The sequence below is a fragment of the Dichotomopilus funicola genome (genome assembly GCF_033296635.1).
Source record: "Dichotomopilus funicola strain CBS 141.50 unplaced genomic scaffold C8A04scaffold_87, whole genome shotgun sequence".
In the NCBI taxonomy this organism is placed as follows: Eukaryota; Fungi; Ascomycota; class Sordariomycetes; order Sordariales; family Chaetomiaceae; genus Dichotomopilus; species Dichotomopilus funicola.
Window position 1 is genome coordinate 52,466 of NW_026944108.1, and position 18,166 is coordinate 70,631.

At 56.1% G+C, this 18,166-nt stretch overlaps 4 protein-coding genes across 4 annotated transcripts; 3 read left to right on the top strand and 1 right to left on the bottom strand.

The window, feature by feature from the left end:
• Nucleotides 1–254: 254 nt before the first annotated feature.
• C8A04DRAFT_15229 (armadillo-type protein) lies at nucleotides 255–4,694 on the top strand (the record flags this gene model as incomplete). Its single annotated transcript, XM_062778403.1, has 11 exons — nucleotides 255–1,118; nucleotides 1,196–1,384; nucleotides 1,438–1,903; nucleotides 1,969–2,090; nucleotides 2,148–2,216; nucleotides 2,275–2,514; nucleotides 2,537–2,667; nucleotides 2,736–2,994; nucleotides 3,053–3,195; nucleotides 3,256–3,857; nucleotides 3,922–4,694. 11 exons carry the CDS (start codon nucleotides 255–257, stop codon nucleotides 4,692–4,694), a joined length of 3,858 nt encoding a protein of 1,285 aa, XP_062633471.1.
• Nucleotides 4,695–6,700: 2,006 nt separating this feature from the next.
• C8A04DRAFT_32388 (uncharacterized protein) lies at nucleotides 6,701–9,071 on the top strand (the record flags this gene model as incomplete). The annotated part of the gene is made up of 6 exons (XM_062782080.1): nucleotides 6,701–6,760; nucleotides 6,824–7,699; nucleotides 7,776–7,916; nucleotides 7,997–8,705; nucleotides 8,780–8,856; nucleotides 8,925–9,071. 6 exons carry the CDS (start codon nucleotides 6,701–6,703, stop codon nucleotides 9,069–9,071), a joined length of 2,010 nt encoding a protein of 669 aa, XP_062633472.1.
• Nucleotides 9,072–9,548: 477 nt separating this feature from the next.
• C8A04DRAFT_32389 (uncharacterized protein) lies at nucleotides 9,549–10,000 on the bottom strand (the record flags this gene model as incomplete). The annotated part of the gene is made up of 2 exons (XM_062782081.1): nucleotides 9,549–9,882; nucleotides 9,954–10,000. 2 exons carry the CDS (start codon nucleotides 9,998–10,000, stop codon nucleotides 9,549–9,551), a joined length of 381 nt encoding a protein of 126 aa, XP_062633473.1.
• A 1,377-nt stretch (nucleotides 10,001–11,377) lies between these two features.
• On the top strand, nucleotides 11,378–14,325 carry C8A04DRAFT_32390 (uncharacterized protein; the record flags this gene model as incomplete). Its single annotated transcript, XM_062782082.1, has 2 exons — nucleotides 11,378–12,010; nucleotides 12,100–14,325. The coding sequence occupies 2 exons, from the start codon at nucleotides 11,378–11,380 to the stop codon at nucleotides 14,323–14,325; spliced, it is 2,859 nt and encodes a 952-aa protein (XP_062633474.1).
• Nucleotides 14,326–18,166: the final 3,841 nt, after the last annotated feature.

Here is an 18,166-nt window from a genome sequence, read left to right on the forward strand (position 1 = left end):
AGTTGTTTAGGCTTTCTTCACACTTGCTTCACCGGCCCCATCCATTTGCAGACCTCGACAGCCCACACCGATTCTTACCTTGCGCCTCGCACCCCGTCCCGCTCGCCTTCGATTCCACACGATCGTATGATTCACAACTGAACTCTCTGCTGCTACGGGGCAGCTTCGAATCTCCGTAAATAAGCCGGCCGACACATTTTTTTTGGCGACTCCAGCAGCCTGTGCGGCGTGACATCTCGAATCGCATGACGACCATGTCATTCAACGGGGCCGCTGGGGCAGCCGCTCCCGGCGATGGCGGTCAAGAGGTCGTCTCCAAGATCCACGAGGCCCTCAAAGTCGTCCACAGCCCTTACTCGCCCAACCAAGCCCGGCAAGAGGCCCAATCCTTTCTTGAAGACGTCAAATCACTCGCCGAGGCGCCTTCGCACGGCTTCACGCTCGCCTTCAACAGGCCGCAAGAGCCCATCGTTCGCCACTATGGCCTGTCGCTACTCGAACATTCAGTGAAGCAAAACTGGGAGGAATATAGCCCCGAGCACCAGGAATACCTCCGCTCGTGGGTACTGCAGCTAGCTGAGACTGTCTCCGCCGAAGACCCCCCGTACCTCCGGAATAAAGTTGCCCAGCTGTGGGTGGAAGTAGCCAAGCGTGCGTGGGTGTCTAGCTGGATGGACATGGACTACTTGTTGGTTCGCATCTGGCGAGGGTCCGATTCCCCTGTACACAAGCAACTCGTCCTCCAAATACTTGAGACGCTCTCTGACGAGATCTTCAACGGAGACGATGCGGTGGTTGCCCTCCGGGAAGGGGCGTTGAGCAAAGCATGCGTGGAGATCTTCACACCGGCCTCAATTCTGTCGGACGCTTTCCCCAACCGTCAGGCCGGCCCAGATGTGCGGTGCGAAGGGGACGGGTGGCTCAATAGGATAACACAGCTCATCACCGAATGTCTCGGCAGCGTGGAGCACAATGAAGATGTTAGGGCGTGCGCTATCAAAGCACTTAATGTCCTCAATTCGGTGGTATCTTGGGCCATTCCTAAAGCATTAACCGCCGTTGGTTGTCGCCCAGTAATGTGCAACTGTCTCGCGACTCCGAATGTATCCCTGCAGAAGGTTCGATTTCCTCCCCTATCCACAATCTCTCTCTCTATATGCATCTTGGGACAGCCGTACTAACTACTAAGGTGCAGGCTGCTCTCGAAGCCTTACACACTCTCTACAACCGGTCGAGCTTTGCTGAGGAAGAATTTGTTGACCTCGTTGTACCCATGTACAGCGATGTTATGGTCGACCTCTTCCGGCGATTGTTCGAATGGTCGGCGGTAGACGCCCAGGACATTGACGATGACAAGTACCAGTTTGCCAAGAAGTTCTCCGAGGTCAGTAACGCTTAACTTTCTAGTCTCTCTGAGTGTGTTATTAACCCTGTTAGACTCTCTGTTCCCTAGGAAACTATTTGGACCGTAAATTTGGCGCTATACCGCCCCAAACCAACATCCAGCGTTTCCTAGAGCTTTTAATGTTGGTAGTGCAGAGCCAGAGCCTCGTCGTTTCGATCCCCGTGCTGCTTACCTGGACACGCCTTCTTTCTCACCGGTCACTTGGACCCGCGGCCGCGGAGATGCCATTCATCGTCAACCTCCTGGAGTTATGCTGCGCCCGCTTGATTCGGTACGAGAGTTTCCCCGAGGACACTGAGGACCCTGTTTACGTCCTACTTGTGGAGGATACAGACACAATTCCAGAGAGACACGCCTTTCTTGGAAATTACCGGCGGTATTGCTGCTCTGTTATCGAGAGCATTGTCCACCTCAAGATGTCCGATGCGTTCTCGCATATCTTGGGTCGGGCGGAGCGTGCCTTCAATACTCTTTATGATGGACAACCCCCACTGAACCGTGAGTCTTGAAAAGCTGACAACCCCTGATTTGACTCCAAAACGCTAAGGTGATGTGATTTATAGCTGCCAACTACTCCAAGACTTCTCCACCTGTGCTTACCGTCGACGCTCATGCAACCGTGATTGAGGCTGGCCTCAAAGGCTATGACAAATGGAGGACATCCCGCAGCCGGACTGCGGAGGAGGTGAGTTATCCGGGGGGGATGGATCATGAACTGCAGATTCTTACCATGTCACAGAAGCAACAAGCGGCATCTGTCGAGGAGTATTTTGAGAAGTGGTGTGGCGACCTTCTAGAGATGACGTTCGAGGTAAAACCGTGCCCCCCCTCCCCCCCGGCTTATCGTCAAGCTGCTTACCGCGACCTAGGACCCCCTTATCCGCAAGCGAATTCTTCAGCTTCTCGTAACCTTCTCAACACGGGCGCTGGACTCAAAGCCCAATATCATGCTCAGAGTGCTCGAGCATATCTTGATGACATGGCCGGCTTTACAGCCCGAACACAAGGTTTTCAACGACGCCATTCGTGATCTCCAAACTGAAAGCATGGTCGAGCTACAACGGCTCGCATCTAAGATGCCGGATCCCCTTCTTGTGAGTCGCACTCCTGTCCCGCTCGCCTTCCGCCCAGCGCCATATGGAACTGACCCATCAACAGGACGTGTATGATCAACTTGAGGCAAAGGTCCAAGAGATGATCGCTTCGGGTACTCTAGACGAGAAGCGCCAGGTTGCTTACCAAAGCTTCCTCTTTATTATCATGTAGGTCACTCTACGGTCACGAATGAGCTACTAAGCTTGGGCTTGAGTGAGGTATTAACCAGCTGTAGTCACCGAGCCACACGTATCGATCCAGCCCTGCGGCTCTCCAAACTTACCGCGTTTATTGAGCCCGTCAAGAACCAATGGAAAGACGAGTCACTAAAACAAGCCCTTGGATCCTACAGCGGGTTCTGCGAGCTATTAGGTCTCGACAAGGTGCAGGAATATGTAGTGCGGCGCCGCATTCATGAGAATCGTGACTGGGGCTCTGCAGACCTCGACGAGGAAGGGCTAGCTCTTCAAGCAGAGCTGGAGCAAAGGCAATCGGTAGGTGGAGGATCTCATGGTCCACATCCACACGGAACCATAGCTAACGCGCTTCCAGGCTCTCCCGCTCAGAGTTACCAAGTCGTTCTTGACGTACTCCGTTGAGAGGATAGAAAAGGGCTCGCCACCTTATCAGGCATCTTGCACCCTCTGGCAAGACGGATTCCAACTCATCTTACCTGAGCTTCTCAAATTCTTGAGGTAATTAGGCTACATGATCCCAAAGACTTTGCTTTGGGCCGGATGCTAACACTCATTCAGCTACGCGCACGCGTCGCATAATCCCGACAACTGGAACTTGTTACCGACAGAAACGAAACCGGTGGTGGGCCGCTTACTGTCTGACCGATTTTGGCAGGCGGGCATTTCGGAAGGCAGTAAGGACGACTTTTATGCCAGAGTGCTAGGGAAGAAGAATACTCTCGAAGGGCTTGCGTCAACGATCCGTGGGACTGTTCGGTTTGTGCGCGAGACCTGCTACGCCATCATATATTGTATGACTCGGCTGGACATGCAGTTCTACGGGTTTATGGAGCTCCCTGGGCCGTTGGCAAATGCTTTATTTGCTGACGCGGTCTACCTTTCTTCTCACCAGGTCATTAACCTGTTGACATTGGTGAGGTTTCTGGTCGACAATTGCCCGATGGAGTTACGGGAGCACTTTGTCCCCCCGATCTTGGCCACCTGTTTTGAGCAGATGGATACAAAGATCAGCTCCGAGTGGGGGAAGCTCGGGAGCCGAGAGGAGGTCCGAGCGGCAGCGGACGAGTTAACCGAGGAGATGAAGGCGGAAAGTATTCTGAGGCAGTTGACGTATTCTGCGGTGCTCATGGTTGCAGATGTCCTTGATCCGGCCAGGGATGGTAAGCTCCTATTTTCCCCGTCCTCATCTTTTCCCTCACATTCTTCTTACTGACCGTAACAAAGCATCAGGTGAGAAGACGGAGGAGGCGACATCGGGCGGAAAATACCCGCCGCTGCGGACATTCTGCCTCATGAATCCCTCCATTGCGGTTCCGCTCCTCGTCTTTTGCAGCCATGCGATCCGAATGCACGACGGGAGATGCTGCGGCGTAGTCCTGCGTGTTTTCCGGTCAATTGTGCCCGAATTCAGCCCTTCCGACCTCTCCAAGACCCTCAAGGGCACCGGCCACACCGCACCGCTCGAAGAATTCCCAATCCCAGAGGAAACGGCGAGGGAGATCCGAGAGTTCATTTCTACGGAAGTTATGAAGGCGGCCGTCTCCTCCCTCCACGACCCTTACTTTGTAGACTCTCAACGGGACCTGGGTGCGCTGATCGCCCATATCCTAGCGTACTACTCGCCTCTGACGTCCACCCCGAGGGAGATCCTGGTGTCCTTACCCAACATCAAGCCGGAGGATGTCGACCGCACAATCCGGCACGTCTCACAGCCCGGGATGCACTCCCGTCAGCAACGGGCGTTGGTCCTTGAGTTGCTTGAAGACTTAAAAGGTGTTAGCATTTCGGAGATGGGCAGGCTCACCAAGAGCCTTGGGGCAGGAACGTCGGCTCACGGCGGCAAAAAGTCGGGCCGGAGTAAGATGGCGCAGGAGTTCATGACGCCGAATGCTGGCTCGGGGGGCGCCGGGGCCCAGGGCGCGGATGGTTCGAGGACGGGACGCGATAAGACGCCGGATTTGGATGGGGTCGCGGGCATGTTTGACGAAGGTCGTTAGGTCGGACATGCAAGGTGTGGTGCTGGGGATGGTTGCGTGAGAGATCACGGCATTTATAGCTGGATGTATGATTATGTGTTTTGGGGTATTGTCCAGGTTATTGTGTACATGGGCTACAGCGGCGCCGTTGATCTGGACAATACGTAGTACACTGCTTGGAATGGTCGAGATGGGGTGGGCGAGGCTCTTGGGGGGAAGAGAGCCTTCAGCAGACAGGCGTGTCAAGATGTGCGGGAAGCTTTGCTTCCCCGCTTTTACGTTACCTTGAGCAGGAAGTCGAGAAAGGGGGTACATAAGCCGGCGAGAGGGGAGAGAGCAGCATTGGGTCTACCCAAAGCTATACCTGTTGAGACATTTTAATACCTTTTGTGTTTTAACTACGAGATAAATACTCTTACCTGCGCTCCCACACGACCGACTGCGGAAGGGGTGATTGAATGCCTGGGTGGTGTATCTGTGGAATTGGGGCGCAAGTATTGTTTCGTTGCCCGGTTTCAATGTTTGTTTCACCCAGAAAGAATCGGACCCAAACGCATAGAGTATTGCGCATTACCTATCTTTTGCATCCCCGCGATGTCATCCTCCTCGCTACTCGACGACCTCCTATCTACAGCGGTGTCAGTGGTCGGCTGCACCTTAACCCCTTGCAGGGCTCCCGAAACACACTGGCCATTGCTCATTCACTTGCATGGCTCACGTGCCTGCTGCATTTGTCGTCGTGGACACCAGCCTCACAGCCCATGAGACAAGGAAGGGAACAAGGTCTCGCGATGGTTGCTTCATTCTTCTTCCTCCTTGCCCTCACCCTTGTCCCTAGCTTCTTTTGTGTTCTCCCCGCGCAAAGACGGAGGTCACGCCGTCAGCATCGGCGGCTGAGATACCTTCAATTCCTCCGTCCCCCATGAGATCCATCCTTTGACGCGATCGACCCCTGTTTCCAGCTGTTCTCGTTGCTGAGAGCTGAGTTGCAGAAACGCAGCTTTGTTGGTGGAGGGGGGAGATTCGTGCCAAGGTGGCTAGCTTTCAGGGTGAGTGAGCTAGGGGTTTGGGGCGGAGGTTTACGAATACAGGGGGCCGGATGGTACCTTTGGGAAGGTTCCCCGGCTTCAGCAAGCGGGGGTTTCAGCTGCCGGCCGGGTCGCCTTGTAAAGTTGGAAACAATTCCGTTTGGGTTTCCATTCTGTGTTTCTGCGGGCAGTTACCTTCTTACCTTCGTAGTGCAGCTCTCATGCGTCATGTACAGAGTACGGGTACGGAGTATACATGCCTGTTTCAACTGGCTTGGGGGGAATCGGAGGACAGAAGCAGGGCAGGTGCCTCGGGACGGTCTCGAACCATGGCCGGGGTTAACTCAATGAATCAGAGGCTTGGTGAACCTGGGAGAGTTGGCTTGATAGATGATTGGTTAGTGGAGGAGGATTGTCTCTGTTTGGATTAACGTCGTTGACAGGCCGTTCTTTCCTTCTCTTCTCTTTTTTTTTCAGTTTTGTTCTTTCTTTTCTCCCTCCGCTTTCCTCCTGTTCATCCTGATGTGGGGCCGGAAAAGGAGACAACGTAACGCTAGTGTACACACGAAGACGCGCTGCTTCCTTGCTTGGCGCAGCGAAGGAATTCCGGGAACGCGGATCCGCGTCATGATCCGGTTTGTTCCCAACGCCTCGGGATGGTCACAGTCACAATCACATCTTGGTAGCTTATGCTGTGTCGGCTCGTCGGGTTCCCGATCTCGGTTCCGGCTAGCTGGATTTTAGATTCGGAAGTTGGGGGCCCGGACGCCCCCCCAGCAGTCGTGTACAAGAAGAGCAAGACGGTACTACCTAGTAGCCATTGAGCCAAGTTGTGTACACCGTAAGGTAAGGCGGTATGCCTGTTCTTGACCCGATTGCCGTCCGATACTGGGATCAAAGTTTCACAGTTCCATTGTTGACCGTCTAAAACAGCGAGATCCATATACCTTATTCATGTGATACAACAGGACGCCCTGTTGTACACACCCATTGTCAGTCATGGGTTTTGATGGAACACCCTCGAAGGGCTGCCAGACGTGTAGGACTCGACGTGTCAAAGTGCATATGCTCACGCCCCCTTGACTTCTCTGCTTTAACAGATCATCCTGACGGTGTGCCTAGTGCGACGAGACCAAACCAACATGCAAACAATGCGCCAAAGCCCGACGTGACTGTCCCGGCTACCGAGACGACTTTGACATTGTCCTCCGCAACGAGAATCACGCTGCTCGGCGACGGGCCCTCAACCTCGGCGGGGCTCGGAAAGCTGGCGGTGGTAGTGGGGGTAGGAAGGCCGGCAAAAGAGCCGCTGCTGCTGCTGCCTCCTCATCCACGTCGGATGTATCATCACCATCATCGTCAAGAGCAACAACAACAACAATAACCTCCACCACCACGGCCCCCCGCCAACACCGCCTTCTTCTAGCCCGCCAATCTCAAACAGCTGCCGCGCTCTCCCCTTCCCCTCTACACATCCCCCCAGAGTCCCTCGCGCCCAGCCACTTCTTCGCCAACTTTGTCCTCGTCCCGGGCCCTGACGGCTCCCGCGGGTTCCTGGACTACCTCCTCCCTCTACTCAACCACTCGTCGAGCACGACCCCGACTGCAACCACCAATGCGCCACCACTTGGACTAGATGGAAAAGGAGGAGCCGGCGGGAAGGGGAAAGGGGACGAGCACCTCGTGCGCGCATTTAACGCGTGCGCATTGGCGTCGTGGGGAAACCGCATGGCGTGTGTATCCCCTTCTTCACCATCCTCTGCCTCCTCCTCGACCTCATCCTCATCGTCGTCGTCATCCGGGGCTGGTGTTGCTGGGCCCGGTCCGTTGGGCTTGGGAGGTGTTGTGTTGGGGAAACAGCGGGCTGGTGGGATCTTGGGGAAAGCGTTTGGGGAGTATAGCCAAGCGCTGAGGGCGACGCAGGCTGCGCTTGTGGATCCGGTAAGGTGGAAGGATGACTCGGTGCTGGCGGCCGTGTTGTTATTAGGGATGTTTGAGGTATGTCTTCTTTTGAATTTCGACTGGGAGATGGAGATATGGGAACGGGAGGCTAACGACCATGATGGGGGAATAGAATATCACGGCGAAGCAGATTGGGAGTCTAGCATGGGGCTCACACACTGAAGGGGCCATCCAGTTGGTGAAAGCCCGAGGGCGTGCCCAGCTGAAGACCAAGGTCGGTTTGCAGCTGTTCATTGCAGTGCGGACACAACTGGTAAGTGGAACAAACACAATACACACTCCCCCCTGAGGCTCCCATAGCTCTGGCCAAATTCTGATCCGACTCGCGCCTAGATCGTCCATGCCCTCTCAACCGGCATCGCCCCGCCCATGGGCACCGACTGGTGGATGCGCGACGCCGTAATCGACCCCACGGGCTCGGCCTGTCAGCGCCTCTGCCTCGAAGCCGGCGAAGTGCGCAGTACAGCCACACGCCTCATGACCGGCATCACCCGTACCCCGGACAACATCCGGCGCGCCCAAGACCTGGTCCGCCGCAGCTACCAACTCGACCAGGCCATGACCCACTGGATGGCCTCCGTGCCCGAGTCGTGGCGCGCCCGCACCCTCTGCTGGCAGTACAGCGACCCGTCCTCTGTGTCCAGTGACGGGAAGGACTACTCCCTGGCGGAGGTGTTCCCCGGGAGAGTGGATCTATACCCTGATATCTGGGTGGCTGGGCTTTGGAACCAGCTGCGTGCGGCACGGCTGGCACTCATGTCCATCATTGTGCGCACTCTCGCGTGGGTGAACTTCCCTGGCGACTACCGCACGATGCCGCAGTTCGCGTCGGCGGCACGCCTGTGTATCGATATCATCGCCGACATCCTCGCGTCGGTGCCGTGCTGTCTGGGATGGCATCTCAAACGGAAAGACTTGTGGCCGCAGGACATGCCGGTGGGGGTTGCCGGTGGTGATGGGAGCGTGAGTAAGGGACTGGCGGGCTACTTTTTGGCTTTTCCCCTGGCGTGCGTTTTGACGCAGGATTATACCACCGATGCTCGTATGTTGCGGTTCTTTCCTTGGTTGGATTTGATTCAGGGGTTGGGACACCTCACTAACGCGGCACACCTCTAGAACGAACATATATCCGCGGGCGGCTCAGACACATCGGCGACGTACTGGGGGTCAAGTACGCACATATATTGTGTTTGGTATGACTGACCTCTACGTTTATTTCCCCCCGTACAGCAGAGTACCTTTACTAACGACAAGAATATAGCTCCAATTCCGCGTCCCGTCGATGCTGATGTGGTCGGATGTCAAGAATGCCGCGTCAGGGGTGGCCGCCGCCAATTTTGAGAAGGTCGTGTCTTCACCTCGACAAGCCTATCCGACTCCAGAGCCCCATACGCCCCCGGATGAGTAGCTGCGGGAGCAGTAAACGGATGGATCGGACGAAAGAAGTATTTCAGCGAATACGAGAGCTGAAGGGATCGGTGTTTTGGACGGTCAGAATCATCCCGCAGGAGACACGGGATAGGGATGAGGCGATGTTATGTCTGCCATAGTGATTTTGCATATATTGATTAGAGCCATTGTAAATAAATCATGGCAAGCAGAGGACGGCTCATTGGAAGCAATCATCGAACCCAAGCAAAGCCGTGCCGAATAAAATACAACGCGTCGACTTCCCATACTTGCTGTGAGCGAATCCGTAACGCGGTCGTCTTGTTTCATCATGCGAGACTCCGCCATGACCACCTCATTTAGGGATTTGTTTACCCCCAACACCCCCTTTTTTTTGTCCTTTCCCTGTCCTAAGTCCTTCCAAACCTGGGACTATGAGTGATCTCCAGTCCTCTGTTTCGTCAAAACGTTCCTATTCCCAAGTTAACGACCACTCTCACCCAATCTCCCGCCTAAAGGGAAAAAGAAAAGGGGGGGTTATAAACCTCTTCCTCTTCGCATCACCTTCCTTCCCCGCGGACCCAGCCCCCGACCCAGTCCCCGTCCCAAGCTCCCACGCCTTAACGACCCAGCTCTGGGTCCGATCCACATACGACTCGTCCTCCATGCCCTGCACCTTGAGGCGCACGCCGTCCTTGGTGAACGTCACGTTGTCGCCCATTTGCTTGCGCGCTTGCATTTGGATCTTGCCGAGCGAGAGGTAGATTTGGTAGCCGATCCACGCGAGTGCTGCGAGGACCAGGAGGGTCACTAGGAGGGGGAGGAGTTGGCTGGGAGGGGGTTTAGTACATACATACGGGAGAAGGGATGAAGAATATTGTTTGGGGGGGTTTATACTAACCGGATAGTGGACGGCGGCGCCTTGGTGGTGTCTTTGCCCCAAGACATGGTGAGGATTATTGCAGGGAGTGATGTGGTGAGGAGATCGTGGTGTCACAGGGAAAAGGAGCGGATTGGGAGATGGGCGATTGAATGAGATCAATGAATGTTACGGAATGCGTCTGAGGAATGAAAGTCGAGAAATCGAAAAAAAATCACCGCGGAATCTCTCGAGTCAAATTCTTCCCAAGAACGGCCGGTTTAACGTCATGCGTCACTCCCTTTTCATCTAAGAAAAGAACACACGGTGGAGTGGGTGGGCTGCCTCCTGAGCGACCTGAGCGACCTGAGTGAAAAGTTGTGGTCTAAATGGGGGCGACTCTGTTTCCGGTCTTGGCTGTTCTGTTGGCCTGAAGCAGAAACACTTCCGTTCGATTAATGCGCCGAGCGTGAAGGCCGGGAAAGAATCAGAGTTTCATTGTGGTAAAGAAAGATTGATCGATTCCAGGAGAGAGCGTCACGCTCATTTAGAAAAGAATCGCGTCCCCCAAGGCGCCGAGGCTTCAGGCTTATTCCCGCGCGGCTTGATGCTACCTTTGGCTCGGATGGAGGGGTGGCAGTTGCAGGGAGACCCGTGGTGTGAGCAGGTGGCCATGGCCGCTGGTGACGACCCTGATGTGCAGACCCTGGAGGCCCTCGAAACTTTGGTAACGTTGATGGTAATACAAAACGTAATGTAATGTTTGATGTAAAGTACCTTACGTACCGAGGACCGAAAGCGAGGACGCTGCAAAATACCGGCGTAACATTCTCGTATGTTACGAGCGTGCGATTTCCATGGTACTTCCGAAATATGCCAGTATCGAAGCATTTGGTAACCGGGTCTCGGCGGCCACTCGCCTGCACATGTACTTTCCTTGGCAGCCGCGCAGCCACGGCTCCAGCGCCACAGTGCGAGTCGCGGCACTGGTGGACCAGCACGGCAGCTGTCTGAGTGGTCTCGTCCACACTCCCTGGGAGCTCCAGCAGTGCACTAACAGAGCTGATCTGGCCAGCCTGTCTTCCGCAGCCGCAAGGCAGCCCCTCCACCAAATCGGTTAAGGACACAGCACCAGCTTCTCGTGCCAATTGGGAGCTTGCTCCACTGCCCGCCACTGGGCCACCGACGCCATACGTTAACTTTAACCCTTTCTGCCAGCTCTCCGCCTTGGCCCTCGGGCGACCGCACATCCCACCCGCGAACACGTCGCCGACAAATTAATACATCACGCACCTTACCCGGCTCCCGCCTTGGTGTTGTTGACTTTGGCGCTGCATTGTCCGCTCTCCGCCCGAATTATACCGACAAGGCGCTGTTGCAGCGTCGCACGTCCACCAGAAACAACTCCACAACCCCCACGACTGCTTCGTACTCCGACTCCTCTCGCGACGACAGCGACATCGAAGATGTCAGCGCCCCACGATGGCTACGGCCAGTATCCGCCCCAGCAGCCCGGCGCCGAGCAGCCCCCCTATCCCGACCAAGGTTATGCGAACCCGGCCCCCGACGCTGTGGCCCCGCCCGCGAGCGCAGCCCATGCAGCGGACCACGGCAAGAAGAAGAAGCGCACATATGCTGCCGGCGCCTTTGACGTCGCCACGGGGGGAAATGCTGCCGTAGGTAGCCAGGCGCAGGGCGGTGGACAATTTGGAGCTCCTGCCCCGGCGTATGGTGGTTACCCGCAACAAGAAACCCAGTCTGCGGCCTATGGTGGTGCCCAGCCGCAGCAACAGCAACAACAGCAGCAGCAGCAACCGTATGGCATGCCGCAGCCGTCCGCCCCTGTGGGCGGTTACCAGGCGCCCGATCCTTACTACACTTCGGCCGGCGCTGCCCCGGCTCAGGGAGGCGTAGCCGGTCTGACTGCCGGCATGGGGGCCATGAACATCGGCCCTGGCGGGCAGCAACAGCCGCAGCAGCTTCCCCCCCAGGCGCGCGCCGGCCCGCTTAACCAGCTCTACCCGACCGATCTCCTCAGCCAACCTTTTAACGTCTCCGAGCTAGACCTCCCGCCGCCGCCTATCATTTTGCCCCCGAACGTACGTGTAGATAGTTTCACATCTTCCATAGGGATTGAAAGATCCTGTGAAGTGCTGTTGATAGCAGTTGTGCTGACCCTTGGAAACAGTCCAGCGTTACTCCCTCGCCCGATGCGAACTGTCAACCAAAATATGTGCGATCTACCGTGAACGCGATCCCTACGACGCACTCGCTGCTCAAGAAGAGCAAGCTGCCCTTGGCGCTGGTGATCCAGCCCTACGCGGCGCTCCACGACCTCGACGACCCCGTTCCCGTTATCCAAGACCAGGTTATTTCGCGTTGCCGGAGATGCAGGTCATACATCAACCCGTTTGTGACCTTCTTGGACCACGGCCACCGGTGGCGTTGCAACATGTGCAATCTCACCAACGACGTGCCCCAGGCCTTTGACTGGGACGCGGCCGCCCAAAAGACAGTGGACCGCTGGCAACGCCACGAACTGAACCACGCTGTCGTCGAGTTTGTCGCGCCCCAGGAGTACATGGTTCGCCCGCCGCAGCCGCTGGTGTATCTGTTCCTATTCGACGTGAGCTACGCTGCCGTCTCGACCGGCCTCCTGGCCACCAGCGCGCGCACCATCCTCGACAGCCTCAACAGGATCCCGAATGCCGACAGGCGCACCCGGCTCGGCTTCATCGCCGTTGATTCGAGCTTGCACTACTTCTCAGTACCCAAGGACACGGACGAGAACGGCGAGACGAACATGCTGGTGATCAGCGACCTGGATGAGCCTTTCCTCCCGGTACCCCAGGATCTGCTCGTCCCCTTGACCGAGAGCCGGAACAGCATCGAGAACTTCCTTGCCAAGCTTCCTGAGATGTTTGCTAGCAACCAAAACAATGGGTCGTGCATGGGGTCTGCTCTGCGGGCCGGCCATAAGCTCATCTCCCCTCTCGGCGGCAAGATTGTCGTCCTCAGTGCCTCGCTGCCTAATCTCGGCCACGGAAAGCTCGAGATGCGCGAAGACAAGAAGTTATTGGGCACGTCGAAAGAAGGCGGCCTGCTCCAGACCGCAAACAGTTTCTACAAGAGCTTTGCTGTGGAGTGCTCTAAGAATCAGGTGTCCATCGACATGTTCCTTTTCTCCTCGCAGTATCAGGACGTGGCCTCGCTCAGCAATTTGCCGAGATACACAGGCGGGCAGACCTGGTTCTACCCCGGGTGGAATGCTGGCCGACCCGAGGATGCCATCAAGTTCGCGTCCGAGTTTAGCGACTTTTTGTCCTCTGAGGTTGGCCTGGAGGCAGTTCTTCGTGTCCGCGCCACGACCGGTCTGCGCATGAGCACGTTCTACGGGAACTTTTTCAACAGGAGCTCTGACCTGTGCGCGTTCCCGGCATTCCCGCGGGACCAGTGCTACGTTGTGGAAGTGGCCATTGATGAGAACCTGACCAAGGGCGTCGTCTGCCTGCAGACGGCCGTGCTACACACGACTTGCAACGGCGAACGCCGTATCCGCGTCATGACGCTGGCCCTACCGACCACCACGAACATCGCCGACCTCTATGCCTCCGCCGACCAGAGCGCCATCACCACCTATTACACTCACAAGGCCGTCGAAAAGGCGCTCGGCAGCGGTCTCGACTCGGCTCGGGACTTGTTGCAGAGCAAGGTGACCGAACTGCTGCAGACCTTCCGCAAAGAGCTCGCCGGCGGCAGCATGGGCGGTGGTCTGCAGTTCCCAGCCAACCTCCGCGGCCTGCCTGCCCTGTTCCTCGGGCTGATCAAGCACGTCGGCCTGCGCAAATCTGCGCAGATCCCATCCGACCTTCGCTCCGCCGCCCTCTGCCTATTGTCCACCCTCCCCCTGCCTCTGCTCATCCAGTACATCTACCCGCACATGTACTCACTGCACGACATGCCCGACAACGCGGGCTACCCAGACCCAGAAACCAGCCAGATTGTCCTCCCGCCGCCGCTCAACCTGTCATCCGAGCGGTTTGTCCCCTACGGCCTGTACCTGATCGACGACGGCCAGACCCAGTTCCTCTGGGTCGGCCGCGACGCCGTGCCGCAGTTGCTCGTGGACGTTTTTGGCGTGTCGGACCGCACCCAGCTGCGCGTCGGCAAGGGCGCATTACCAGAGCTGGACAACGATTTCAACGAGCGTGTGCGTGCGGTCGTGCAAAAGAGCCGCGATCACAAGGCGCGCGGGGTCGGCAGCATTGTGGTGCCGCATTTGTACATTGTACGCGAGGACGGCGAGCCGAGTCTGAAGCTGTGGGCGCAGACGCTGTTGGTGGAGGATCGGGCGGATCAGGGGATGAGCTATCAGCAGTGGATGGGGACGCTGCGGGAGAAGGTTAGTTTCTAAATAAAAAAAAAGGTGGCGCCGGCGGGCGTCGGTTGTTTAAGGCGGGAGGCAGGAATCATGATGCTGATTTGTGTTTTTTGTCACAGGTTGTTCAATAATGATGTGTGGTGAGACGACTGCGGCCAGAGCTGGAGGCAATGAATGATCCTTACTCTGTGATACGTGGAATAGAATTCTTGTTTCCACCTTTTTTTCTCCCAGCAGTCAAATGCCAGTAGACGGGAAAACGCTTGAAATCCCGGTCAAACCCGACATGTTGGGTCGTCGTGGTCATGGTTCACTCTCTTTCGCCCGGTGATCATGTCATGAATGTTCGTACATCGCGCTTACATAGTATGCCTCAAGGAGCGCCCCCACCACCAAAAAAAGAACGGCACCGTCAGCCCGTTTAGAAATCTATCAAAAACCAACCCTCGACATCAATCAATCACCTTAGGAATCATTGCCTAAACAACACGTCTTCCTAACCTAGCTGGCATGAGGTCCCCTATCAAATAACATCCAGTCCGGCCATCGTTGCGACTTTTGTCCCGCAGTCGCACTCAGCTCAGCGGTTTCACACCAGATAACTTCAGTTGGACACAGTCAGCACATAACTCGTCGCTACGGGACCCCCAAATCCGTATGCGTAAACCCCCCGTTAACTAGGTTCCAAAAGCCAACGTGACCGAAGACCGAACTAACAGGCCCCGATCGACCGGCCGGCCGAACCGACCCGGGCAGGCGGTCGGTCGGTCGGGTGCTTTTTTGTGTCCTTGCCTTGCCTTGTCTCGTCTTGTGTGTGTGTCCAGGTGCATGTGTGTGTGCCGAGAATAGCAGCAACGTACATGGACAAGCCCAGTTGCATCAGAAACGCCGGGCTCCCGCGATTTGAGCGTTGGACCCCACTCGGCCGGGCCGCCTTTGCTGTGGCCGCTTTTCTCGCTTCGTTGTGGATTCCGATCTTGCGCAGGTACATACCCGTGGACATGTACGCAAGAGCGGTGCATACAGGCACACAAGTGCGGTTATGTACAAGGCACCGGCGCGGCTCTTCCCTTCTCTTTTGCCAGCCTTGCATCTGCAGGATGTGTTATGGCATCATAAGAGTTGATAGAGGGTGCGATTAAGATGTTAGCGTGAGTACGGTGGGTGGATATGTTCCATTCATAGTTTACGCGAGCTTCGACCTGGTGCTGCTATCCGTATTGAGGTAGTTCTTCCCATGTTGTAACTAGACCTTGAGCCAGCGGTGGAATTCGGGAATCTGGTCTAATCTTGGGCTCTTTTGTCGTCTCGAAAGGTTACAAAGACCGATGCACTGCCTCACGGCCGCTTGGGGGGCGGCTCACAATAGCGGCCAATGAGAGAGGGAAACCCTGAACTGCTGGTACGGCTTGGGAGTGTTGGGACTTAGGTCGCGGTTAGACCCGCGTCCGGAGTCGATAGTGTTGGCAAGGCGTGTGGGAAGGGGAGTTACATTTTGCCTGTGAAACCCGTTACGGAACGTAAACCCAGCGAGAGGTCGGCGATTTTCTTTTCATCCCCCATCTTCCCTCCTATACGGGGTATTTCCTTTTAGTATTTTCCATCCATCGAGTCGGGTCTCCTTCGTGTTTCCGTGCCTGTGTTTGGGCCGATGGTGGAGGGCCATGAAACAAGGGAGCTCTTCTCGACGTCCCATTGGTGATTTCAGATCTTGAGACAGGCGCCGAAGACGAAAGACTTGCCCAGAGAATATGAGAAAGTGGGTCAAAGTGCTTGTGCCGCGCCAGACTTCGGCCACTGAAGGTCGCTGCACGGCAGTGGTGGGGTGAGGGGTGGAAAGACTGGCCCGTTGCTGCTCGGGCGCCTAATTCGACTGCTCGTTGGGCCGTTTGGGACATGAATTATGCAAGACAGGTCTTTTCGTGCTCGTTTCTGGCAAATTGACGAGGGTGCGACCGATTTAGTTCCCATGCAGTGTGATCGAGGGAGAAAAGGGGGTGGGGTGACCAAGTGACGAAGTGCAAGAGCAACCTTGAATAGGGTCGTTGCTGGAATTCGTAGTGCATCACAAAATGGCTCTCTCAGTTTGATTGTTTAAGCGCCTGTCAAACCAGCCTCGCCGGGCAGTTCATTGCCCGGGAGGGGCCGGAAGCGCGTTTGTTGAATCTGAGCCCGGCCGCAACACACCCGGCTCCTTTGACCGAGTAACATTTGGGCGTCTTTGTTGGTTCTCTCGGACGTTAACGGAGTCCTTCTACTACGGCATAGCCTGGACGGTGTCTTTCAGGCAGAAGGACAGTGGAACGTAATGAAGAACGCCTGCAAACTCTTCAGATGATCGAATGCAGGACCAGGCTGCCCGCGGTCGTGACCTCGCGTTTTTGGGTCGCCGTGATGGTGAGTATTCACCACTATTGGAGACCGGCCAGTTTGGGCCATTTAAAACATCCACCTGCCCGGGACATGGAACATAGGTGTGCCGAGAGGAGCAAGGTAGGAAGAAGGAGGCCAGGGCTGAATTCAGCGCCCAAAACCCACCACCAACAGCCTAACAGGGCAGTCCCACAGACCCCACTCGGCCCCAGCCCCTGTCGTTCCATGCTCCCCCTCACCCGCCAGTGAGAGAGGAGAGAGGGGCCAGATCCAAGAGCAAGGCCGCCAAGCTCAAGGTCGCCGTTTCGTTCTTCTACAACACGGCCTCCCCTCGCCCAGTTGACGAGCTTTGAGCTTCGCTTTCTCTCTGCTCGCAACCTCGTTTTGGGACTCTCCATAGCCCTCCTCTTTTGCGGCAGCTTCTCGATTTACGCCCGCCCGTGGAGTGAATACGGAAAGTTTGTGCTCAAGCCGTTCGTTCATTTTCTCTCACATCTTCCCGTCCCCTGCGAGCCGAGAAGCGGGGCACACTCCAAGGTCAACCCTCCCGCTGCTGCAACTCGTCTCCTGTGCCGTCGTCGCAGAGCAACCTCCAACTTCCTCCCCAACACCTACGCCCCTCGTGAGCGGTCCTCCTTGCCACGGAAATTGTGTACGGGTTTCTTGTGGAACACTCTAGGTACGTATGAGGGTTTATCCTTTTCTATGCTTGTTAGCCATTGCCGTCAAGCATCCAACCCCCCATATCAAGCGAGCGACGGAGATGTCATCGAGAAACTCTCTGGCAATCACCTCCAGCCTCGCCTAAAGTCATCCCTACCAGCGGCTAGGAGCTTGGCAACACCCTCCCTCCGGATATTTTACCAGGTGCCCTGCGACATAAGCAACGTCTTTCTTCTCGGCCGAGTCTACTCCAAGCGAAGGGAGCTTACGCTTGCAGAGGGCATACAGATGAAGCGTTTGATCGCCGTACCCCCTCGTCCCTCTTCCTACCCCGCCAGCAAACAACCTCGTCCGCGAGCATTCGCCAGGCGCTTCGTTCTTGGGATCTTCCATTGGACCTTCTAGAAACAAGACGGCCCCTAGGAATCCGTACCACACCTTTGGACGCTTGGTCGCCGTATCCCTGTCCCACACAACCTCGCACGTTCTTTCCCGTACGATCGACGCCTCTCTTAGGACGACGCTTCCCTTTGTCAATACCTGGAGACTGCCAATTTCTACTATCGTGGACGGCGCGTATTTGATCATAGCCTACACATACAACAACTTCATTGCATTGCGATTCCAGCTGGTGGGCCGGATTGCTAACCTGCCATTATTGGTGATAGATACCCATTACCTTCCCTTGAGTCCTTGATCGCCAAACACAACCTACAAGAACCTTCCCGACTTTAAGCCGATCTCATCCTCCGCACTGACGACCGTTTTCTGCTTCTCGACGGCGGGATCCCCTAGTCGATTCTAACCTTGGAAACTCCACGCACGACTCAAGTAACGA